This window comes from Spinacia oleracea, chromosome 1, assembly GCF_020520425.1.
Source record: "Spinacia oleracea cultivar Varoflay chromosome 1, BTI_SOV_V1, whole genome shotgun sequence".
In the NCBI taxonomy this organism is placed as follows: domain Eukaryota; kingdom Viridiplantae; phylum Streptophyta; class Magnoliopsida; order Caryophyllales; family Amaranthaceae; genus Spinacia; species Spinacia oleracea.
Window position 1 is genome coordinate 111,330,650 of NC_079487.1, and position 25,629 is coordinate 111,356,278.

General features: G+C 33.5%; 3 protein-coding genes and 1 pseudogene across 4 annotated transcripts; 1 reads left to right on the forward strand and 3 right to left on the reverse strand.

Annotated features, from left to right (window-relative positions):
* Positions 1-5,464: 5,464 nt before the first annotated feature.
* Positions 5,465-6,244, reverse strand: LOC110802201 (oleosin 18.2 kDa-like). The gene has a single exon (XM_022007637.2). The coding sequence runs from the start codon at positions 6,192-6,194 to the stop codon at positions 5,619-5,621; it is 576 nt and encodes a 191-aa protein (XP_021863329.2). The 5' UTR covers positions 6,195-6,244; the 3' UTR covers positions 5,465-5,618.
* Positions 6,245-9,774: 3,530 nt separating this feature from the next.
* LOC110802192 (uncharacterized) lies at positions 9,775-10,624 on the reverse strand. Its single transcript, XM_022007628.2, has 2 exons — positions 10,501-10,624; positions 9,775-10,058 (listed from the first exon to the last, which is right to left on the reverse strand). Exons 1-2 carry the CDS (start codon positions 10,622-10,624, stop codon positions 9,775-9,777), a joined length of 408 nt encoding a protein of 135 aa, XP_021863320.2.
* Positions 10,625-10,928: 304 nt separating this feature from the next.
* LOC110802186 (18.1 kDa class I heat shock protein-like) lies at positions 10,929-11,620 on the forward strand (annotated as a pseudogene).
* Positions 11,621-20,229: 8,609 nt separating this feature from the next.
* On the reverse strand, positions 20,230-24,516 carry LOC110802196 (3,7-dimethylxanthine N-methyltransferase TCS1). 2 transcript variants are annotated; one of them, XM_022007631.2, is made up of 5 exons: positions 24,240-24,516; positions 22,858-22,943; positions 22,028-22,438; positions 20,933-21,205; positions 20,230-20,759 (listed from the first exon to the last, which is right to left on the reverse strand). In XM_022007631.2, exons 2-5 carry the CDS (start codon positions 22,930-22,932, stop codon positions 20,418-20,420), a joined length of 1,101 nt encoding a protein of 366 aa, XP_021863323.2. In that variant the 5' UTR covers positions 22,933-22,943; positions 24,240-24,516; the 3' UTR covers positions 20,230-20,417. The 2 variants fall into 2 exon arrangements, with proteins under 2 accessions (XP_021863323.2, XP_056695784.1); XM_056839806.1 differs by lacking the exon at positions 24,240-24,516 and adding an exon at positions 23,421-23,580.
* Between the last annotated feature and the right edge of the window lie 1,113 nt (positions 24,517-25,629).

Genomic DNA, 25,629 nt, shown 5'->3' on the forward strand with positions numbered 1-25,629 from the left:
AAAGTTACATGCTGACGTCAGTATGACGTCAGCACACGCGCCAACATGGCTGCCAGCAAGAGTGCCAACAAGGCGGTCTTTCCTGTGAGGCGGTCTCACACAAAAGTTTCTCTAATTCTTTAATTTAAGAAGGAGGGTGTAAACTTTGGCTCCATTATTCGTACAATTGCAGAAGCACCAAGGCTACCAACTAGCAAGAGCAATTATATACGGCGTAACTCAATTTGTAATTTGCCTATTGTATTTGGATTTTTTTGGAATTTTGGAGCAAGTATACTGTACATACTATATATAAATAATATAATGGACAGACAACTTAGGTATCTACATTGAGAGGAAAATTTCTAAAACGTTTAGTACTTATAAAGTCTTTTATTAATGATTTTAGATTGTTGAAAGAACGTAGGACATTATTTTAACTTGTATTTTTTACAGAAATTATGAAGTAACACACATCTTTTGAAATGTAGAAACAATTTAATTATATTATAATTATTGTTATTCTATTCATATTTGTTGAAGATTAAAAAAACAAAAAAAAAACCCAATAAAAATTAGAAATTGAATAGTGATAAGGTCCATTAAGAGGCCAATGGATAATTGTTGCGTTCGTCGTGCTTCCATTATGCGCGGTCATTGACGACATACTTCGGAGCCGGAATAGGCAAAAGATTCTCCGCAGCTTTCTTTGAAACACGAATAGATTTTCGCCGAGCCTCACCTACTTCAGTCCACTCTCCACAGCTTCCGCATTTCAGCTACCACACAAAATAGCAAACATCAAAACGACATTGAAACAAAATTAAAAGAACCCTAAATCTAAGAAAGATGAGAGAGAAACCTCGAAAGACAGCGGGAAGTTATGAGCATTGCAACCACCCATAGGTTGAATGGTGGATACATTCTCGTTGTATTCAGCACCTATCATAAGACTGTAGCTCACCACCATTTTTGGCTCCATTACTTTTTCTCTCACTAACGGGCTCTCACTCTATCTCACTAAAATTTACGCTTTCACTCTCTCTCCTCTTTCGGAAATAAAATGAAGATGATTACGCTTAAACTACAATTCTAGAAGGTGGTAAAATGTACGTACACTGTTCCAGGATAACGTCAGCATGTTGAAGTCACGTACTCCCTCTGTTCCATAATGTTCCTCACTTTTCTATTATGCGCGGTCTCCAATGCACTACTTTGACCGTTAATAATTTTAATTTCGTATTAGTAAAAATTATAAAAAATATTAGCAAATAAAATTTGAATATATGTGATAATGTAGGTTATGGATCGTTATTTCATTTAAATTTGTTGTAATTATTTTCGTTATTTCATTTAAATTTGTTGTAATTATTTCATTAAAATTTTAATATTAATTTTAGGTTGACGTGTTATTATTTTTGTGATTTGATTATAAAATTGTACAATCATTTTTGGAAAGGTATTTCATATTTCAATTTTTACGGAAATTAAATTAGTAAAATACATAGAGTATAAAAAAAACAAACATTTAATTATATGGTTTTGAATTGCAGTTGAATTATAATAACAATTCATAACTCAACTTAATTTTTTATTTATTATATGTCTAATAAAAATCAAATCTATTGGTATATGAAAAATTCAGTTACGAAATATAATTTGTTTTATTCAATTTTCTGTAAATGATTGTCAAATTGTTAAAAGTATTAAAAATATTTACGAAGTATTAATCATCGTACGTTGTACGGGTCCTAAAGTTTGGACACTACAAAAACATTAATACTACAATATTTTTTAACATATGGGATGATAGTGATTTGATATAGATCGTTTTTTCACGATAACCATTGTAATTATTCCATTAAAATGTTATTAAATATTAGGTTTGTTCATCATTATATTTTTTTTGTGACTAACATATTATAATAAATTTTTGGAAAAGTTTTTGTATATATATTAATTTTTATGGGAAATTAAAATAATGCAATATAATGAATCAATCATTTTAATGTATATCATTTCACGAAATATATTTTTAATTATTTATTTAGGGATAGTCGTGCCAGTTTTTCAAGGGGCTAACTGTGTAAGTGCTTGAGCGATGACCAATTACAATTTATTTTTTCTATTTGATCATGTGCACGGCTTTATTTTTCTTGTCTACTCTCTGTTCTTTATATTTCTCTCCTTTGTAGTTTCATTGGAAGTGTTTGGAAGGTTAAGGACTAGGCATTCTTTTGACAAATATTTGTATATATATATTTGCATCCCTGTCCAAGTCGACAAACCCTACTCCTTTAATGATCCGAAAACTTGGTGATGCATAATTGATCGTGAATGAGCTTTTCGGGGTGAATGAGAATTTAAAAAGAATAAAATAATCGGTTATTCAGGTGGACGGTCATAAGGGACCATTAAAAATTAAAAATAGATCCAAAAGGTTGGGTTATTAAGATATATGCCGTATGTGTGATTAATTTAAGAAAAATGACCAAATGTTGCATTATTAGAATTAATTAACGGATAACTTTTAAACACTTTGACTGAACTTGAACGAGTATAACTTTTTTTTACCTCATTTATGATGATTATTTTTTTTGATAAAAGAATCTTACTCCGCCTTAATTAGTCGTTAAATAGAGACGGGGGTACAATTTATGTAAATGAAAATTTAATAATTAGGTTGAAGATTAAAAAAATGAAAAAAAAACCCAATAAAAATTAGAAATCGAATAGTGATAAGGTCCATTAAGAGGCCAATGGATAATTGTTGCGTTCGTCGTGCTTCCATTATGCGCGGTCATTGACGACATACTTCGGAGCCGGAATAGGCAAAAGATTCTCCGCAGCTTTCTTTGAAACACGAATAGATTTTCGCCGAGCCTCACCTACTTCAGTCCACTCTCCACAGCTTCCGCATTTCAGCTACCACACAAAATAGCAAACATCAAAACGACATTGAAACAAAATTAAAAGAACCCTAAATCTAAGAAAGATGAGAGAAACCTCGAAAGACAGCGGGAAGTTATGAGCATTGCAACCACCCATAGGTTGAATGGTGGATACATTCTCGCTGTATTCAGCACCTATCATAAGACTGCAGCTCACCACCATTTTTGGCTCCCTTACTTTTTCTCTTACTAACGGGTTCTCACTCTATCTCACTAAAATTTACGCTTTCACTCTCTCTCCTCTTTCGGAAATAAAATGAAGATGATTACGCTTAAACTACAATTCTAGAAGGTGGTAAAATGTACGTACACAGTTCCAGGATAGCGTCAGCATGTTGAAGTCACGTACTCCCTCTGTTCCATAATGTTCCTCACTTTTCTATTATGCGCGGTCTCCAATGCACTACTTTGACCGTTAATAATTTTAATTTCGTATTAGTAAAAATTATAAAAAATTGATATTTAGAAAATTTATACTGAAACGAATCCAATGATATCCAACAAGTTAACATTTATACTCTTAATCATACTATTAATAACGGTATCAAGTTGAGTTTGTATTTTTGTATTTTAATAATCGAGTGACTCTCGAATTCGCGATAAAAATTCAAATTACATGTCAAATAAAGAATTTTTAGACTTCTATTAATTCACGATAAAATTCAAATCACATAATTTATGTCGAAAATAGGATCTGACTAGCAACAATTTGATTGAATTCTGGAAATGCAGGTCTGGTTTTTTGATTGAATTCGGATTCGGAAATGCAAGTCCAGTTTTTGTCGGATCGGGTTTTTTTTATCGAGTAACAATCGATTTCCGAATATTGCTATCTGATCGGATAGCATCATAGCAGTTCAGTTTAGTTAAAAGTTATCGGATAAAAATCAGACCGACGTTCAGCTTGTTAGTTGATTTTGTTAGTTGAGGGATCACATTTTGACAGCCCAATATGGCAATACTTGGAGCAGGTTAGTAGGTGTGTGAGTATACTAAAATACTTAATGTGTACAATAAAATATTCAAGAATTTGGAGCAGGTTAGTAGGTGTGTGAGTATACTAAAATATTCAAGAATAGAGGAAGTATCCTATAAATAAAAGGATTATTCTTGCGTGGACCTGGTCCACAATAATATTAGTGTGGACCCAAAATTAATAGTTTTCTCTAGCACCCTTTTGACACTCATAGTGACCATTATTGTTCATATAGTAACTATAATAAACTAAACACCAAAATTCATAGACATAGTAACCATTTTTTGAAGCATAGTAACCCTATATTTTTAAAAGCGAATCGTGGCTTAAAATCACATTATTCAAGCACAAAACATGTATCAACGATACTAATTTACATTTTTATCATAATAATCTTAATAATATGCCAAAATAAATTGGGAAAAAGTTGCTGACTTTATTTTAAGACATGGTTCACAATAAATTTAGTATGGACTAAGTCCATTTAAGAATTAGTGTAAATAAAATATACTAAGACAATGAAGAAGTTATTAAGGATCCCGGCCAAGGGGCATGGGCCTCTGTCAACTTTAAAAAAAAATAGTATACCAAATAGGCCTAGTCTAATATGTTATTCATTTTTTTTTATAAATTAGTATACCAAATAGGCTCAGTGTAATTTGTTAATTATTTCCCACGTTCCTAAATATTGACTCATTACAATTTTCATCTCACATAAAATTTATTTGGTCCAACCACTTTTATTTATTCTCAATTTCATAGTACAACCAATTCATCACAAACTTTTATTTATTCTCAATTTCATAGTACAACCAATTCATCACAAAAACATTTTTGGTGCATGCATGGGCAAACAATTACGAACGAAATATCACTACTACTATGTACGAAATAAATTATAAATACAAACCTATGATCTAAATGGGTATTTTATACTTTTCTTATCGTTTTGGTTGGAGACGTATTTGATACTTTTTTTTTAATTCTTGTTTCTATTCAATTGTTTCCTTTGAATATAAAATCTATGACCTAGGTTAATATGGAAATTTTGGTTACAGGAAATTTTTTGCTAATAAATATGCACTTTGTATATTTAGTAATAAAATCCTAGATATTTTATTTTAATTATTTAATTATATTAAAAGAGAGGCACCAATTGAGGTTAGCATGAGTGATTAAGGGCCTCTTGCTCCTTAACCAAGATCTCGGGTTCGAGCCTTGGGAAAGGAAAAAATCTCAACTGGGAGGGATGCTACCAATCGAGGTACCCATGCAAACTCCCAAACTCCCACGGGAGATTACCTCGCCGAAGGCGGTGGGAACTCCTCGTAGTAGAACCAAAAAAAATATTAAAAGAGGTAGTAGGAAGGAACAAACGATAACCTTAACACTCCGGTCGCAAGGTTAATAATTTGGAAAAAAAATCAGTAATTGTGAGTAAAAACTCGAAATTTACCTGTACTAAACATCACGTTTAAGCAAAACACAGGATTTAACTGAAACAAAAGATATGTCTGCAACTCTGCATGTAAGATAATTAATTAAAAAAAGCATTAACATTACATTGAAAATTTAAAATTATTGGATATAAAGCATAAGATCAAAGCACCATTAACAACATAAACAAGCTAAGAAAGAAACGGACAATTTACACATTGCAAAACCCAACAAAGAAACTCAAGATTTGTGCCCCATTTCCCTTATTAATTCGATCAAGTCCTACCAGTAGTACCACCAGTAGTAGCACCAGTAGTTCCACTTTCACGAGCTTTACTCTCAATAGTCTGCCCTACATCCTTAGTCTTCTGCCCAGCAAACGCCGCCATATCCGCCATTCGACGCTTCGCATAGTCCAAATCATCTGGCACATTATGCCCCGCCTGGCGAAGATACCCAATCACACGGGATAACGACGAAAGCCCGGTGAGCCCGAACGCACCCGATGAGAGAAACCCAGTAACAGCAAGGCCCATGAGGAGGGCAGCGGGGACAAGAACAGGGCTGAAGAAGAGGAAAACAGGGGTAGCAAGGCAAAGGCCAATGATGGACCCTAGTAGAGTAAGGCCCGCCAAGAAGAGGAGGGTACCCGTGACGGGAACTAGAGTTACAAGTGCAACAACTTGAGAAGCTGACGGGCCGTTCATACCGCTGAAACTGGATCCGAACCCGGTACCAGTTGTACCCCTTACGTTACCGCCATGGAGAGTTGTGTGTTGTGTGTGGACATGGACTTGCCTTGGTTCTCCTCGGAAGTCACGATCGCGGTCGCGGTCTGCCATTGTTGCCATTGTTAAGATAGCTTTATTGATAGATAAAGTTTGAGGTTTTGAATATTATTGTTGAGAAAGAAGAGAGTGGAAGAATGGAAGTAAGTAGGGTGGAAAGGAAAGGAAAGAGGGTTGTGTTATAAGGAAGGGAAAGAGGGGTGATAATACTGATACGTGTAGATACACGTGTTTGTGTAACTTTTGCATGGACAACAGGTTTCATTTCGATTCTGCTGTCTTTAACTATCTCTTGCCACATTGTCTTAAGCTTCAATTTCGTTTTTTTTTAATAATTATGATTGGCAAACGAGCTAAGTTATTATCCACCGACCTCTTAAAGACTTAAATGTATGGTTTGCCTAATGAAGTTGGTTTAAGTCTTAGTTCTCAATGAAATGATATTAGATACTAATCACGTTGTGAGATTGATTTGTAGTTGTACCTTTCATGCAATTTTTTTTTTCCCAAGTACAAGTACAATTCGTTGTATCTTGTGCGTTGGTATAACTAAAAACATTTCTTGTTGATGTATTTGCTTGAAGCTTAGCCTTAGTTTGTAAGGTACAAATTGTTATGCAGTTCGATTGGAACACCTACGTGAGTGTGAAGGGATGACCTCCTTCTATGAAAAACTGTGTATGTTTTACTAGAGCGCTCACTAGAATTCCAAGGTATTCTGGGCTATGTATGACAAACAATGTCTTTCGTGTACGAATGTCGTGTCGTGTATGGATTTCATTGAGTGACTGTATAATTTGCCTTCCATGAAATATCATATACATCGCAGAATTGATCATGCTCCTATGGCAAGGTATGTGTTGTTGGGTCCCTTCTATTATCTAGGAGTTCAATCCTTTGGACACTCTCTACATCGTTGAACACCCCACTCCACTATGTGTTAGTTCAAACCTTTAGGATACTACCATTTAAGTATCGAGCTATTCATTTACTGCTCTGGTTTCTAGGTCTCATGTCCGTATGCATTAGTTGGCAATTGTTGGAAATATAATGCATTCGCAGGTTTTTTAAAGTTTGGGCCCAGTCGGACTAAATGACCCAGTGGACTGGTAGGACTTGAATCCACCTTGTTTAGTTTCCCTTTCTTGTGAAACATATATATACTCGGATACTCCCTATTATTCTTTTCCTGGAATAATATAATATTCAAATTCATGGAGAGATAGAAATACCAAAACATAAACCCTAAATTTCATTAGATATCTGAGCAGTTCTTGAGCAATTTCACATTTTGAATTCGGGTGCACGGATTTGAAGGAGAGTTGGGTTAACCTTGGGGGGCATTCGTCACTTGAAAACCTGTACCCTTAGTGGCGAAATTTGCTTCTAAGTCAGTGGCCTCCATACCACGACACAACTATTTTCCTATGAGATTGGTAATCGGATAACATCCTATCCTGTTGTTAATCATAAATTCTTGATTCGACGGTTACTTTTCCTACGATTATTTGATTAGAAAATGCAACTATTTAATAAGTTTTTGTAATTAAATACGAAGTATATAACTGGCCAAAGTTATGTATTGTTATTTTTGCAACATAAATACTAGCTACACGAAATTTGGGCTATGCAATATTCAATTGATATCTTATTGTTTCCTAGCCCATTATTGACGGGCCACAAATCTACTGCGCAAAATTAAGCCCAAGGGTTTAGCCCTTCCCTATTTTCGGACTCCGGCAAAAACGAATTTCTGGAAAGTACAAGAACGTCCTAATTATTAATATATAGATAGGTATCCACCTATCTATATATGCATATGCAACAATACAGCGTCGTTTCATCATTTAATTGGCACGCGCGAAGCACATGCTTCTTACCAGCAACACGTATAAAACTGCTCCTGACGTCATTGGAAGTGAATTCGACATTTTCTCTCTCCTCAACATCTCGCCATTTTCTCTCTCATCAAACCTCCCACTCTCTCTCATCAAATCGCCCACTCTCTCACTTCAAACCGCCGATTTCGCTCTATAAAACCTCGATTTGCAGTTCAAAAGCGCAATTCAGTGACAAAACTGAACATCGAGGCAGTTTCGGAAAATTCGAAACCCTAAAAATGGATCTCCGTGAGGAAGTGAAGCTCAGTAGAACAAAAATTACATTAAATAGAGGAAGAACGCAAAAGTAAGTAATGTACATAATTTATCGCGTTTTCCAGATTTTAGTTTGATTTTTGTTCATAATTTTTCGTGTTTTCCAGATTTTAATTTGATTTTTGTTCATAATTTTTCGCATTTTCCAGAAAAAAGAACAATCGAGTGGAATCGAGTATTGCGGATGCTGTATTGTAAGTGAATTTAAGTGTTTAAACATTTTTTACTCAATTTAAAAGTTGTATGTGAATTTACGTTTTGAAATTTATAATGTTCATAATTTTTGACCAAATGTTCATTATCCTTTACTATAAGATCTGAAGTGTCCCTGCCTAGATATTATCATTGTTCTAGAGCGTGTGGAAACATGAAATATTTTTTTGAAAATATTCATGTTCACAATATGAAACAACATGTTCAAAATGTGAAACATCATGTTCAAATAGGTTATAATTTTTTTTGAAATATTCATGTTCTAAATGTGAAACATAATGTTCATAATGTTCAGATTAGCTGTTGAAATATTCATGTTCAAAATGTAAAACAACATGTTCAAATTTTTTTATAAATTTGGTTTTAATGTTTTGCACATGTTCATATATGTTATAAAGTTACAATGAATATGAATATTACGTTTTTATAATTGAACAACACCTATAAAGAATTGAACATGAGAATAAAAAGGAAATATACCTTGGCCAATAATGTTCAAACTCAGCAACAGTATCACAGCACTTCAGAAGATAACTAAACAACTCAGTAAAACCTTTCATAGCTCTCTGCGTAGCAATATTCTTCTTTGAATTCTCTCCAAGATGCCATGTACACAAACGGTGACTAGCACCCGGAAACACATCCCTAATAGCAGCAGCAATGGCAGGAGCTTGATCTGTCATTATAGTTTGAGGTATTCCACCACCCATTCATCGCAAAAAAGATTCAAACAACCAAATAAAAGAAGGAATACGCTAATTAACCAGGAACCCCAAACCAAAAACAACATTATTGCAATGATGATTCATTCCAACAAATGGTGCACATATCATATCATACCGATTTGTCCGGTATGTCGTATCAAACACCAATAAATCACCAAAATATTCATAATCCCTTTTCATCCTTCCATCCCTCCAAAAGAAACTAATTAAATGTCCATGTTCATCTAACTCAAAATCATAATAAAAATCACTCTCAGAAGATTGTCTTTGAGCAAAGTACCTAATTAATTAACTGATTACAGTCTTTACCATCAAGTTTCATTGCCTTTTCAGCAGCCAAAGCGTTGTATGCATCAGCAGTAATAAACCCTAAATTAGGAGATCCTCCCACTTCTTTTCTCATTGCACGAAGCAAATCAGACACTCTACAACCATTGGCTTTCATTGAACTAAGATACTTGAGCTGCTCCCCTGTAATATCTCTTTGAGACCTAAGCAAGTATCTCTTGCCAGCGGGAATCATATGATGATTGTGAGTCATGTTATGCCTCACCACAGTCCAAACACCTCCAAACCTGTACGCAAGTCAGACCTCTCATACTTCCTCAACGTTTCCTTCTTGACATCTTTAAAGCCAGAATTAGAACAAAGAAATCTGCGCATAATCCACAAACCAGTTCTACGACTAGTCCTAATTAATCTCTTACGAATACTGAAACCCTTCCTAAATGCATAATCATTATACATTTCATAAGCTTCATCATCACTCCTAACTTCTTTTAACATTAATTCTGATGCAGATGCTTTTTCAACCACTACTACTTCTTTAGACACTGTTAAAAAATATAGGGAAAAGATGATGTTCAATTTAGATTGTACGATGTTCATATATTAAAACCAAATGTTCATAATCATAAACTTCAATAAATGTGTTGCAATAATAACATAATCACAACGAAAAAAACATTCACAAAAGTAAATAACAAAAGTCATGTTCATAATATAGGTGAATAATGTTCAAAATCATCAAAAACAACAAGTGTAAATTTTCCAAAAAATTGTAAAATCTGAAAATATACAAAATATTAAAAAACGATAAAAAGTTCATCAAACTAAAACCTAATACAACTATAAACGTAAAAAAACAAATATAAAAAGAATTTTAATCACAATTGAATCTAATCACAATTGAAAATCAAAATCGCAAAATCAGAATCGCAAAATCAAAATCGCAAAACAAAAGAAAAACAAAAAAAATAATTGAATCAAACTCACATTGCTTCATCAACGTAGAGAGTATTGAGGAATTATCAGCATTAATTTCAGCAAGTATAGCATCAATGGAAGCTTTGCTAGTAAAATCATTCACAGAGCATAATGTTGAAACAGGGGAAGCCATGGAGATTGAAATCAGCAAAATTGAAAGAGAAAAACTGCCTAATGGCTTTAGAAGAGGAGAGAGAAAATTTTGAATTGATTTCAGCGTGATCAGCGTGATTACAAAGCAAAAGGAAAATAGGAAACAAATCTGGCGCTAAGAAAAGAAGGTGAGATTGATGCAAAAAACGCCAAAACGACGTCGTTGAAAGTCCTATGCATAGGTATCCAGCCAAAAATTTGGGAAGAACGTCCTACACAGTCCTCTGTTTTCTTCGACTAGAAACAGATAGAATGACCGGTAAAACTATTTCCAGATACTTCATTCAATCATATAAAAATATATCAATACCATCTTCCCTTCATCATCAACCAAACACACAAATTTACAACAGGATAAAATACTTGTCAATTTCAGAATTCAATTACTTTTAGTTCAGCTATTCATATAATCCGATCGACAATGTCGCTAATCCCAAGCTTCTTCGGAAACCGACGCAGCAACATTTTCGACATATGGGATCCTCTCCAGTCTCTCTCTTCTAATCACGACACTTCCGCTTTTGCCAACGCCCGAATTGACTGGAAGGAGACACCGGAGGCGCACGTGTTCAAGGCAGATTTACCCGGATTGAAGAAGGATGAGGTGAAGGTTGAGGTGGAAGACGGGAAGGTGCTTCAGATCAGTGGAGAGAGAAGTAGGGAACAAGAGGAGAAGCATGACAGGTGGCATCGTATTGAACGGAGTTCTGGAAAGTTCTTAAGGAGGTTTAGGCTGCCGGAGAATGCAAAGATGGAGGAGATTAAGGCGAATATGGAGAATCTGTCACTGTTCCTAAAATGGAAGAGAAGAAGCCTGAGGTCAAGTCCATTGACATCTCTGCTGCCTAAATGGCTGCTATTGAATTATAATAAAATGATGAATGTCAAATTCGTGTACTTCTCTTTTGTTTGTATGTTAATTACAGTGTGTACAAATTATCGTGTGGATTCGTGTCCATTGCACAAATGTAAGAGACCAAGAGCTAATGAGTATAATTTTTTTTTTTTTTTTTTTTTTGTGTACCATCCGGTTCACCTTAGGGATAATCCGGATTCGGGGCGAGTTCTGAGTGGATAGGTTCCATTCCCCTCCCAATTGTTGTTGCGGGGGATCGAACACAGGTCCTCCCTACCAAGTTCAGCCTCAATCACCACTGAACCAACAGTCAATTGGTAGCTAATGAGTATAATGAAGAAATAAAAATTGTTTATTTCCTGTGAAATTGATACCTGTACATATTATCAAATGGGGGGTTTTTAAACGACGCCCGCATTTTTCTAAAAACGCCCACATTTTACGTGTGAAAATACATATTTGCCCTTTTCTATTCACTCACCCACTCTTTACCCCTTAACCCCTCTAATTTATTAGAATAAGTAAATAATCTATACTACAATAAGTAAATAATCTTTTGAAACTAAATAATCTTTTATTTTAGTAATGTTTTAGTGAGTATATATCTTTGCTTTGTAATGTAAATAATTTAGTCTTACCCTTAATTGTAGCCTTAATTTTAGCTTAGCTTGGCTCGTAAAGGTGCATAATATTGACAACATTTTACATTACTAAAATAAAAGATTTTTACTTATTCTAATACCCTTGTCTAATAATAACAAAAGAAGATTATCAAAATAATAATAATAATATTCCTAATAATAGTAATAATAATAATAACAAAAGAATTCGTTTTCCTCTTCTTAGTAAACCACCACGGCACAGCCGGCCAACACCACGTCGAAGTAAAAATTACAATGTTATTTTTTCTTTCAAAATATCGGTCAGGCACAGATATCGCACCGGCGACACCACGTCCGCGCACGGGAATTGCATCAGCGACATGGTGGCGGCGCACAAGATCTGCGCGGGTTCCTTGCCGCACGCAATTCCCGTGCGCGGCCCCCATGTCTTCGAAGCTATTCCCGTGCGCGGCCCCCATGTCGTCGAAGCTATTCCCGTGCGCGGCCGGGTTAACTGAATTTCTTCCGTGTACTTCATTGCATTCATGCCGGCCGGGGTTGGAGAACCATGCTCGTCGACCTGCAATTATTATGTGCATAATTATTTGGAAATATCACAGATTCATTGGCAGCCTCGTTCGATTGTACAGTGAAAAATCAAAATGTATTACAAAAGGTGTTCAAGGTCCTCATAGCAACACAGTTTAGTGATGAATTAATTTATGATGTTTGATTGACCAGGCACTACACAGTTTAGTGATGAAGTGTGTTTCTAAAACAAATTGGTTAATTTTTTTAATTTTTTTTATTATCGTAATTATTTTTTGGGGTAAATTATTATCGTAATTATTATTATTATTATTATTATTATTATTATTATTATTATTATTATTATTATTATTAAAAGGGTAAAACCGTATTTTTGTGCTTTAAATACGGGCGTTTTTAGAAAACGCGGGTGTCGAATAACGATACACTATCAAAGGAATCTCTTGTTGCTCTACGCGTATAACTAGGATCTTGAAAAGTTTTACTGACTTGAAAAATTAAGTCGAGGTATGCTAAAAATTATGGTTAATTTTTAATTCTTTTTAAATAGTAGGTCGAATGTGTGAACGGATAAAAACGGAGAAAACATACACATTAATTCACAAATAACATTAAAAAAAGAAAATATAACGAAAATTGCTAAGGTTTTGTGAAATAGAGGAAATTAATACAGACGAGGAGAAAGAATCAGAAAGGAACCAATAGCCTAGTCAATTGTGAGTCGACAAGAACTTTTAAAAGTCAAGTTCAGTCCATGTTATTGTTAAGCAAAAGGTCTTGCATGCACAAGGTGTACAATAAATTTATTGTACACCAATATAATTTTTACTCGATTTTCTTTAACTTTTATCCAATTTTCTCTAATTTTTATATTATTAAAAAAGAAGTTGATCGATAAACATTTTAAAAGGCTAAATGATGAATTCTATACATTATTAGTGATTTTGAAGAAATATTTTTTATTAAAATGAAAAATTTAGCAGTAAAAGATAGATAACTTTTACGTATATAAGGGTAACTTTTAAACATTTTACGTTAACTTTAACTTCGGTGCACAGTATTTATCGTACAACCCATGTAAATAAGAATTTGTGTTTCCAAGTGGTGCAAGGCAACGTGAGTGAGCTAATTATACAAAGCACTCCATACTTGTTCTCCAAATTGATGTGAAACCAAAACCTCAACGGCCGCCCTTATAGCTTTAGCTATTGTTTCAGACTTTCAGCCCTATCTATAACGTCATTTATCTCTTCGGCTGCTTTCTCAACGACTGTTACCATTTTCTCAATTGTAAACGATCCTTCTTCAATCACTATTCCCTGGATTTCTTCTTTTGAGGGATAGTGTAATGGCATTGCAAACGTGTCTGCTTTCTCTCTCTTAATTAATCCCTGATATACAGGTAATGTAATAGATTAACACTGACTTATATATGATCAACTTTTAATATTTGTACAATTGTACTTGATAAAGAAGAACTTTATTTAATCTCGTACTTTTTTTTTGAGGGGAAAGATAGAGCTAATGTATCAATTTAGGGACAAAATATCTGAGAGTACATAGGGCGAGATTTCCGTAGGACAGAAATTCTCTCAATTTCGTACTTGATAAAGAAGAATGTACGGTTATTACTTTATTTATTCTCTTTCTTAAAGTGTGTGTCAAGATAACAAATTCACAAATTCTTATTTACAATGGGTGTACAATAAATATTGTACACCGGAGTAAAAGTTGGCTCAAAATGCTTAAAAGTTACATTTATATATGTAAAAGTTATCTATTTTTTAATGACAACTTTTTTCATTTGAATAAAAATTATTTCTTCAAAATCACTAATAATGTATAAATTAATCATTTAACCCTTTAAAATGTTTATCTATCCACTTTTTAATTTTATAATATAAAAGTTACAGAAAAATAGGTTAAAGTTACGAAAAACTGCATAAAAGTTATCTTGGCTTGTGCGCGCAAGACCTTTTGTAACAAATTGGTATTTGTTGAGAAGGTTAACCTACATATGAGTTGAGACTAATTGTCCCATATGGTGCTAATTAATTTTAGCATGGATTGAACTCTCCTCATCCTTATTGAGTTACCCAGACACATTTCATATTTCTCTGAAACTTAACAATATTACATGAAAAACGAAGATTATTTCGTAGGTCTTATGTAATTATTCAAATTAGCTTATTTTGCAACATCAGTTTTAACTTTCAAGTATCATAATAAGTAATGTCTCTAACCTGAAAAAGACTCTTATATTGGGACGGAGATAGAACAGTACAGAAGTTGAACATAAACATCCAACAATTCAGAAATTGATAATAAACATTAGCGTGATGATGGCTCTTTGTTTGGCTTTGTTTCAAATAATGTTTTCCAAGTAATTTTCAGATTAAGGTGGGATAATTTCGGAGGTTAAAATGTCACTGCTTATTGTTATTTTCTAAATTTGAATTTATCTTTTCCATTTGTATCTGGGAAAGCTGCTTCCGATTCTGACGTGTTGGATTTTTTACATGTAGTATGTTGTATGCAACTAAGACGGATGAAGTAATCTATATTAATGTCGTTTTTTTGTTCAATATGTGTTTGAATTCAGGGCATAAAATACACTGCATAAAAATCCAACAAGGAAATTACAAAAAAGAAACAGCATATGTATGTTGAATTATCTTATTTGCAGGCATATGTGACACAATGTAATATAATCCTAAGAACTTTGACAATAAGAGAGACACTTACTCAACATATTTAAGGCTTCCACCAAACTTGACTAAATAGGATCTTTTACCAAACTAGCTACTTTTAAAATTTTATTTACCAAAACGGCTAGTTTTAAATTGTATTTTCCAAAGTAGCTATTCTTTAATTAGTTTCAAAAAAAAAGTAGCTAATTTTTTACTTTCAATTAAAAACCAATAAACCGGTTTGAGTTTTTTTAAAACCAATTAACCGGTTTGATTTTTTTACACAGTGAACCGATATGAATTTTTTTATTAATGAACCGATTGACAATTTACTTACGTAGTATATTTTTAGTCTCTTAGCAACTTCAAAGTTTTTAAAAGACTTGCTCGCAAATATTACAAATATAAAGAAATTAGTTGAACCTTGTTGCAGATATTGTTAATCCGATCTCTTAGCTACGCGAATTCGTTGTGTTAAACGAATTTGCTTGGCAAACTCGATCAACCAAGAATTTAACATACTCTAAAACCGTGTGCGTGAAAGTGACATGAAGGAGAAAAGTAACGCGTGCAATAAATGCGTCTAACAATGCAAATTTTTGCGTCTATTATCCCTACAAGTCGGACCACTATCTTACTATACTCAATTGTAATTTTTTATTTTTTAAATTACTGTAATTTCTCATTATTAAGTTGAAACTATGAATTGAATAAAAATTAATTAAAATAATTAATTAATAATTAACTTATCATTGGAGCAAGAAATATGTAGCAAGTGTGTAAGTTGAGAAGATAATGCGTCATAACAAGCATGCATAATAAAAAAATTCCGACCATTGGAGTTTATATTGTCAAAAAGTAAACATAATTAAAATATTAAAATGGGTAAAAAAAATGAACTTAAAGTATTAGTATGCTGTATCGTGTATGTATCAAAATTAAACCATCAAGAGCAACATTTTATATTATTTATGGGCAAATTCAAAAGAAAAATTAATTGGGATTATAAAGTAAACAAAAATAAAAGATAACTAAACCCCCAAAAAGCCGGTTAACTATACTAAAAAAATGCATCAAACAAAACCAGTTTAATTGTTTTTGCCACAAAATGAAAATAGTCATTTTGGTAAATAAATTATACGTAGTAGCTAATTTGGTAAATAGATTTTAAAAGTAGCCATTTTGGTAAATAAAATTGTAAAAGTAGCTAGTTTGGTAAAAGATCCGACTAAATAAGAGGTCTAAGCTAGGGATCGTAGAAGGGGCCAAAATGGAAATGGTCTACAAGAATGTGTTGATACGATAATTGACAACTGGCGTCTGAGGGGGCATAAGTGGTGGAGAGGCAAGGAGACTAAGAATTTCCCTTGAAATACTTACAGACCCTCGTCTCTTGTTTCTTGATGATCCAACCAATGGGCTTAGACAGTGCCTTCATCTTTCTTGCGTCCTGAATATTAATTTATTTTGCAGCCTAAAACACCACTGGATTAAAGACATTGTTTGCTAAAATTATTTCTTTTTGTATCGATGAAAAAAACCGTGTATGTACTCTCCTTTTCATTTGAAGCTTGCATTGCATTTTTGAGGTCCTTTCTCACAAATTATTGCTTTTGCAGGGAGATTTTTCAAGAGTGCATGAGAGATCATAGAAGTAAGGCTTGCGTCAGACCATGTCACCATAATGGTTGCAGTCTGCTAATGGGCATGGTGGAGATCAATTATCTTGTTATCATGGTAGCAGAGAATGTGGCTGAGGCAAAATATCTTTTCTACATAAGAGAGCCGATATTCTATCAATGGTCCGATCAATGGATAACATTTTGAGCTACTTTTCTAGCTTGATCATTGAATTTATTCAATCTTTATTTTCTTTAATCTATTATGTAAATATCTTACTTTGTATACTCCTTCACACTGAACACTCAAATATCCTAGATTTTTCTCCTTGATCGTCCCATGTAAAAAGGAGTTCTATCACTAATTATGTTAAATTGAGATCAAAATTATGTCAAAAGAAAAAATAAGTATGTCTTTCATAAGGAGGTTGAAACATCACAGACATATACAAGAATGCATAAGTTGTTGATTAACTCTTAAAGTACCCGAGGCTCAAGGGGCCCGGGACAATTGCTTCTGAAAAGTATGGCCAAGGAGGAAAGTTTTATCGGGCTCAATGATGAACACAAATTACTATAACACATTATTTGTATAAGAGGAAATGGGGAGAAAAAGAGGGAGGAAAGGGAGGGGAACAAGCTACCTTGTTTGGATTGAAGGTTGTGGGAAGAAAGGGGAGGGAGGGAGAGGGATACAAATATCTATTTTTCACTGGGGACCTTTCTTATAGTACTTGCATGAATGAGGAAGAGATAGAGTAGTTTCTTAATAAAGGGTTAGGGATATAAGGGGCATATGATAAAGTTGAGGTACATACAATATAGAAAGATTGATAAAAAGTAAGGTGTGGATATGAGAATTAGAGAGAGAGAGAGAGAGAGAGAGAGAGAGAAATGTTTTGCTTTTGCTAGACTTTAATAATCTAATTCATCCTCCGTTTTTTTATTGTGATGGTAGATAAGTTTTATTTGGTCTAAAGTTATTTGGGAGACGGAAGTTTATTGCTTTAGTTAAGATGGGAGTGATTGAAGTATTGAACTGTTAGTTTTTTTTTTATATGAAATTATGTTTGATGTGAAATGTGGAGATTTATGATACATAGTAATTACTAATTAGGTTGGGTATTTCTTTAAGTGTCTCACGTTTATTTAAGAACGAATATCCATATATTAAGTTTGAGTCCAAATCTCAGAAGAAGAAAAAAAAAAAAAAGGTGCATGATAAACTAAAAGAAAATGTGAATGGGTTATTATATTTATCTTCACCTTAATCTCATAAAAATATGTAAACAAATTTAAGATGGAAATTGATGATGATAAAAATCTATATCCCTTACAAAATTGGAAACTCCGAAATTTATAAAAATTGAATTGGAAGCACCTCCGTAAGGTAACTTCCCTTTATCTGGTGTTTTCATTTGGCCGTTTTTGATAAATTTTTAAATTAAATTTAAATGGCTGGAGTGTTAAACGGGTCAGAATGGTACTCCGTATGCTTTTTTTGTAGCCAAGTGTTTCTCATTGTGATGTGCTAAACTTCGTGGAACTTGATTTCATGATCCTTTTGCAACAGTATATGGAATAGTGTAACAATAACGAAGAGGAGCTTGCACGAGACCGTCTGATCCTCCAATATGATATAGACTTGCTCATTTCAGAAAGGGTTCTCAATGGAAATGAAAACTTCAAGATAATTCTAGCGAATACCACTATTAAATGTTTTATGGTTTGTTTGAACTTTTGGGAAAATGTAAGACTTATATTGATCAATGTTCCTCTATGTATTAATCAATGTTCATAGGAAATACCCGTACAGGCAATGGCGGATTATAAGTCTGGCCTGCCTGGGCCAGGCCCCCCAAACATTAAAATTAAGGTTGGACTTTTCTATTGGGCCCCCCCTGAATTTTTTACACAATGCAGCCCAATTTTATCCCTTCATACCTACAGAAATAAAAGAGAAAATAAAAATACAACTCAGCAAGATTTTTGATTTCACGTGGGTTGGGTTGGGTTCGCTGGGATGTCAGACAAAAAGGCTTACTTTTTACTTTCCCCTTTCTTCACCAGAATAGAAAAATCCAAATTGTAATATTGTACGAAGTATAACATTTTAATTTACTTTGCTGAAATTTTGCTTCCCCCATTGCCCAACAAAAAAGAATCTGCTCCTTTAATTAATCTGTCAATTAATGTAATTGATAATTATACTAGAGTAATAGAATGTATATGTCTAATCATATGCTTGTACCAATGTGTTTTCCGCTAGTTTGCTTGTTCTTCTGTGAAATTATAATTGGCATAATTTTTTTTTAGAGAGAAGCCAATAATAATTCTTTAATTTAAGAAGGAGGGTGTAAACTTTGGCTCCCATTATTCGTACAATTGCAGAAGCACCAAGGCTACCAACTAGCAAGAGCAATTATATACGGCGTAACTCAATTTGTAATTTGCCTATTGTATTTGGATTTTTTTGGAATTTTGGAGCAAGTAACTGTACATACTATATATAAATAATATAATGGACAGACAACTTAGGTATCTACATTGAGAGGAAAATTTCTAAAACGTTTAGTACTTATAAAGTCTATTATTAATGATTTTAGATTGTTGAAAGAACGTAGGACATTATTTTAACTTGTATTTTTTACAGAAATTATGAAGTAACACACATCTTTTGAAATGTAGAAACAATTTATATTATAATTATTGTTATTCTAATCATATTTGAAATTTCATGTTATTTTTGTAGTTCTATGTATGTTAATTTATTTGCCAAGAAAATTTCCTCGGCCCCCCTTAATAATTGGTTCAAGATCCGCCACTGCGTACAGGCGTATAATGATTTCATATTATCTATTACATAAAAATCCAACTTTAGCATATCATTTCTAGTTTTTATTATAAAATAGTGTCTTTCACATAATATTTTTACAAAATAATTTGTATATCTTGGGGGACCGTACGCGCTAGCGCACGGTCCAACAACTAGTGAATTAAAAAGTGACATGTGCATATTCTTACCTTCTTAATCGGTTAAAATATTGTTGATGGCCGGTTTGACACTAGTTTGAGAAGGATCGCCGAATAGTTGGGGTTATTATTTTAGCTTTAAGGGTAGTTGAGATTAAGATAAGAAGATTACAAATATTTGAGATAATTCTTGTTAATTTCTCTTAAAAATAAATAAATTATTACTCCGGCCATTTAATACATATGTAGCATGTTTACGTTGTTACCTTCTCATAATGATACCGAACGGGTACAAGTTATTGATTAGAACGTCATATATATTCATGTGATAGACTGATAGTCTAGGGTTTACTTCATGAAGTTCAATTCTACACATAGGCCATGATATAATCCAACACATATTTGCATGACGTATCTTTTATTTTGTACTACGTTTTTATTATGCATTAAAACAAATATAATGCAAACAAGAATAATGCACTAATTAAGATCTCTTGAGTAATATGATAATGTTGTGGTGCTCAGCAGATTCTCCATTAGATAAATGCTCACACATAAGCTGGGTGAATTTCTGATACAATAGCTCCACCACATCTTCTCCAAAGTGACGCGAAATCAAGGATTCAGTAAAGGATCTTGTGAATTTGCTTATGATTTTTGCCCTTTCCACATTGTCCTCCATTTCATGTGCAACATGTTGCGCTGTTGTATTCACATTCTCAATCTTAAATGACCCTTCCTCTTGCACTATGCTTTCTATTTCGTCTTTGCTAGCTCCATAGTATGGGAAATCGAAGGCGTCTAGCTTCGATTCATTGATCAAACCCTGATAAACAACCTTAATTATTTTTTCTAAACTTATATTATCTGAACTTATTTTGTCTGCAATAAATCCAAATAAGTCGAACAGAAGAAAGCGTAATTGATACCCCTAGACTTCGATCACCAAGTAATAGTAATACATTAAAATTCTTAATGATAAGCTAAACCAGAAATTACCTGTGAAACAAGATGAGTGATGGCCAGAGCCAATATTTGGAGTTCCCACGGCTGCCATGTCGATGCATCTGAAGAAACTGGCCTACCTCGAAATGTCAAAAGCATACGGCCCTTTGAATACACTTCTTCAGAACGACACTTGAGGAATTTGGTCAAGTCTTGTTGAAATTGAGCCAAGTAAGCTTTTGCAACAATCTTAGGACTTGTCTTGGATATGTAGATGTTCCCCTTGTTTATCGGCATGCCTTCTTCACTATAGAGCCCCGGTGGTGCCTTCACAAATCAATCATCTTAGTAACAAATACTACGATCCGTACATGAACGTATGTATTACCGTAGCTAGACATATAAAAAGTCAACCTGACCCAAAATCGATCCGAAAATTTTGGCACTTGAACAAGATTTTGTGATATGTAACCCGATTTTATTAGAACGCAAACAACTCGAAAAGTAATACGTCAAAATCCACCAAATTCGTTTTTGACCCGACTTATTGAAAATCGTTGTATTTATATTAATAAATGAAAATATAAGAAATTTCAAGCCCAATAAACATGTCGTTACTATCGTTGAGTGTAACATGATTTTGATTTGAGTTATACGGAGTACGTCATTTTATAGTTGAATTTACTAAATATAACTTGTGTATGGAAATTTGTTAATTTGCGCGCATATTTTGTAAATTTATTATACAAATTAATGAAAACATAATACTCCGTACATGTTTTTAAATCTTTCAACCTGTTAGGTCGACCCGAACCCGAAAGTTATATATGTCTTGAACAAGAATTTGTAAACCTAAACCTAAAACTGAAAGGGACCGACCCATATTAACCCAAACCCAAAAGTTATAGGTCTTGAACAAGAATTTATAAACCCGGACCTGAAATTGACCGACCCATATTAATCCGAACCCGAAAGTTATAGGTCTTGAACAAGAATTAATTTGTAAACCCGAACCTAAAAGTACCTACCCATATTAACCCGAACCCGAAAGTAATTTTTTTGATCCAACACGACCGACTCGTTTAACAAGTCTAACTGTAACCATCCAAAATACCACCATAATTGAAAAGAAAAGAAGAGAAAACAAACCTGGGATAGCCAGTGAAGGGAGTAATTTGCATGAACAAAGTGCAGGACATTCTTAGGGAAAAGCCTACCATAGTAGGATCCAGGAGTAGTCATTAAGTAACACAAGGGCACACCATCTTTCCTTTTTAGTAACTCCATTTTCAACAATTCTTTAAATAGCAAGTTGAAATCATTTGATGGAAGATCATTCAAGAACACAATAATTTCAGGCATTTCATTCTCTTCCCACTTTAATTCCTTGCACTTCTTTTGCACATTTTGTATCACCAATGATACTACAGCCAATGGTACTGGGCCCACTCCACAGCCCATATCAGCCACTTTAATTACCTTACTTGGACTTTTAACTTCTGTGATTATGGATTGAATTGCACTCTCTAGCATAGGTTGGCCCATTAAACTCACTCCTTTCTGTAACAATCACGTTAATAAAATCAATCAATTAATTATTAAAAAAAAACATTATAGGACTCTAAGGCTCCGTTTGGTAGGGCGTAAAACGTTTTCATTGTAAAATGATTTTCCATGGAAAACATTTTTCAAAGGAAAACACAATTCCAAACTAGTTTTCCTTTGTTTGGTAACTTAAAGGAAAATGAAAGAAGATGGTGAAGATTGAGGGGAAGAAAGGAGAGGGAGGTAAGGAGGAAAAAAGGAAAAGGGTTTTCCACCTTTGAGGGAGTCATGGAAAATTGTTTTACATCCCTTACCCAACCAAACAACGTAAAATGATTGAAAAGAGGAAAATCGTTTTCCATGAAAACGTTTTACACCCTACCAAACGGAGCCTAAGAATACCTAATACAGTATAGGTTGAGTCTTAGTTTTACCTGGACAAAAGAATTCTGAGAATAGCTAAGTTCACCATCACCTTCATTCATGTGGAGAAATTCTTGTAAATCCATTTATCGGCCCCCTATAATTATGTTTTACCATTTAAACCAAAACACCATAGTTTATATCGACAGTCTTTGCCGTTATGTGCATGTTATACACGCATACTCAATAATCATGCAACTATGCAAGGGCAGATATTGACAAAATGTCTTACATGATTTCAGACATTTCAATGCACATTTTGCAAATGAATGTAAACATTGGTTCAATTGAATTTCATCATTTGTCTAATCGATTATCGTATGACTATTATACTCCGAAGTTAAAAATTTCATGTGTTACTACTAAAATAAAATTTGAAGACTATATTTTTTTTATTACCCATTTGCTAACACGGTACAAACAATCAAGTATATAGGCAAAGTAATATCATTCGTTATAGTATATGCTAGGTACTACCTGTTACTCCGTATATTTTATCAAAAAAAAAGGTACTACATGTTATACGTAGTACATAGACATTTTTCACTGAAATTAAGTGAAATGGAGAGGTTACCTTGAGGTAGCCTTGACACAAACAAGATGAGGCAAATATCACAATGATTGATCAGGCTTTTCTTTTCAACTTTCAAAATTTTGGACTTTTAATGAAAGCATATGGTTTATCACTTACGAAGGTATTATGTTTAGCTTTTATAATAAAATAAAAAAAAAACTAGAGGCAAATATCATGTGTTGTATAAAAATCTCATTGGATTCCTAAAATCAATTAAAGACATAATAGTGTGAAGTGTGAACACACATACACACAAATCATAACAGATTTTGTAAGTTACTTGAAAACAGACTTTAAAGTTAAAATCCAGCTAATATGTTTCCTTTTCTGAACATTTTAAGAATCAAATCAAGAAAGTATTGTTTGCCAAAACATTTTAAGAATTAAATCAAGCTCTATTCAGTTCCCATTCATCCGACTTTACTAGATATAAATACACGTGATGTATGATTCAAATTTCATAAATATACACCAATCATTCCATAAAATAACATAAAAAGTAATGTAATGGCACTTTGGTCTTTGAAAACTTGACTTGTATAATAGAGATTAGAATTAATATTTTTTTTACTCAACTTTACTAATAAAGATTTAATTTTATTGATTGATGGATGATGATGATGATGATGATTATTACTTTAATTACTCAACACACATCATATTCATCATAAATCAAAAGCAAACACAATTTAGCAACCAATCTTAGTGAGTTTCTGCCAAAGAAAAGACTAAAAGAAATTAGAGGAGAGTAATCAGATCTGACAACAAATACTATAAGCCAAAAATTAAATAAGCTTTGTAAGCAAAGAAACTGAGTACCTGAGGAAGGTGTTCTACTCATATATTGATATCTTTCTCTCGATTTAGATAAACTTTTTTATTGAAGAGGAAGGGTCCTGAGACTCGAACCAATTAATTGATGGAGGACGAAGTTTAATATTATTGATACAATCATACAATGATAATTCTCGAGAGGATTTCTTATATAAATCCACAAAATATATTGCCGGGATATTAAATACTTCTTCCGTTTCCCGAGCATCACACCATGTTGACTTTTATGTTATTTAACTATGCATTTTGATCATCTTTTGAAATTTAAATGTAAGATAAAAAATGTAGTCATGTTATATCTCTTCTCTATTATATAAGTCAGGAGGGGAAGTTCAGTAACACCATTTTTCGTATCCCAAGCAAAAAGACAAAAATACCCTCAAATACCTCTACTCTAGCGAGGTTGTTTTTTGGGATATCAGATATGTGTGGCAACACACATATCAGCTAAAAGACAAATAGCTAAAAGACAAAAAAGGAAGTACCATTTATGTTAAAAAGTATCATTCTGTAAAAAAAAGTACAATTCAGTTAAAAAAAGTACCATTTTTGTTTAAAAAAGTACCATTTAATTTCTTTTTTGTCATTTTTCTTATTTTGTTTTTTGCTATGATATGCATTTGCCCACACATATCTGATATCCGAAAATACTTCCTCTTTGTTGAGCTCTCTCCTCCTCTCACTTTTCTCTCTCCTCACTTTTCCCTCACCAAACAACACTTACCCTTTCTAGGGTTAGTCTTCAATCGCCTCCATCCTCAATCGCCTCGACGACGGCGTCTCCCTCGAGAGTCGCGACGAACTGACTCGGGTGCTGAAATCGATTCGACTCGCGTACGCCGTACGGGTTGTAGATGGAAATGGGTTTTAGGGTTTCTAGGAATTTTTTTCATTGGAGGAGAGAGATTCAAATTGAAACTTTCGTAATAAATAATCGAATTTAGGGGTTTAAAGAAGGGGATTCGATTATAGATAAGAACAGATTGAAGGTCGACAATGGAGGAGAGAGAAAACGATGGTGGGTGATGGCTCCTTGGAGGCGGCGGCGACGATGGAGGCTCACCTTCAATTTCATTCTTTCAGGCACTACTACAAAAACACCTTTGCGAGTCGCCTCTAAATTGCCTTTAGTGTAGGGACTCTAAAAGTATTTGGTGTTTTAGAGTCGCCCCTTTGAGACGACACGAATACTATTATACATGTCGCCTATTAAAGAAGAGGGGACACTAAAGATATATTTTTTTTTAAAAATAATTAATTAATTAATCATGCCGAGTCGTCTATTATACTAAAAGGCGACATGAAAGGTACATTTTAATTATTTTAAAAGAATTATTTAACCTTTAATGTCGCCTCTAATCTCTATAGGCGACAC

Excerpts from the sequence above, each read along its gene's own strand:
- LOC110802201 (XM_022007637.2), bottom strand. The coding sequence starts at position 6,194 with ATGGCAACAATGGCAGACCGCGACCGCGATCGTGACTTCCGAGGAGAA.
- LOC110802192 (XM_022007628.2), bottom strand. The coding sequence starts at position 10,624 with ATGGCTTCCCCTGTTTCAACATTATGCTCTGTGAATGATTTTACTAGC. Across the intron at positions 10,059-10,500 it reads CTCTACGTTGATGAAGCAAT|TGTCTAAAGAAGTAGTAGTG; the intron begins GTGAGTTTGATT and ends ATTTTTTAACAG.
- LOC110802196 (XM_022007631.2), bottom strand. The coding sequence starts at position 22,932 with ATGGATTTACAAGAATTTCTCCACATGAATGAAGGTGATGGTGAACTT. Across the intron at positions 22,439-22,857 it reads CTCAGAATTCTTTTGTCCAG|AAAGGAGTGAGTTTAATGGG; the intron begins GTAAAACTAAGA and ends TGATTGTTACAG. Across the intron at positions 21,206-22,027 it reads CCCTTCACTGGCTATCCCAG|GCACCACCGGGGCTCTATAG; the intron begins GTTTGTTTTCTC and ends TGATTTGTGAAG.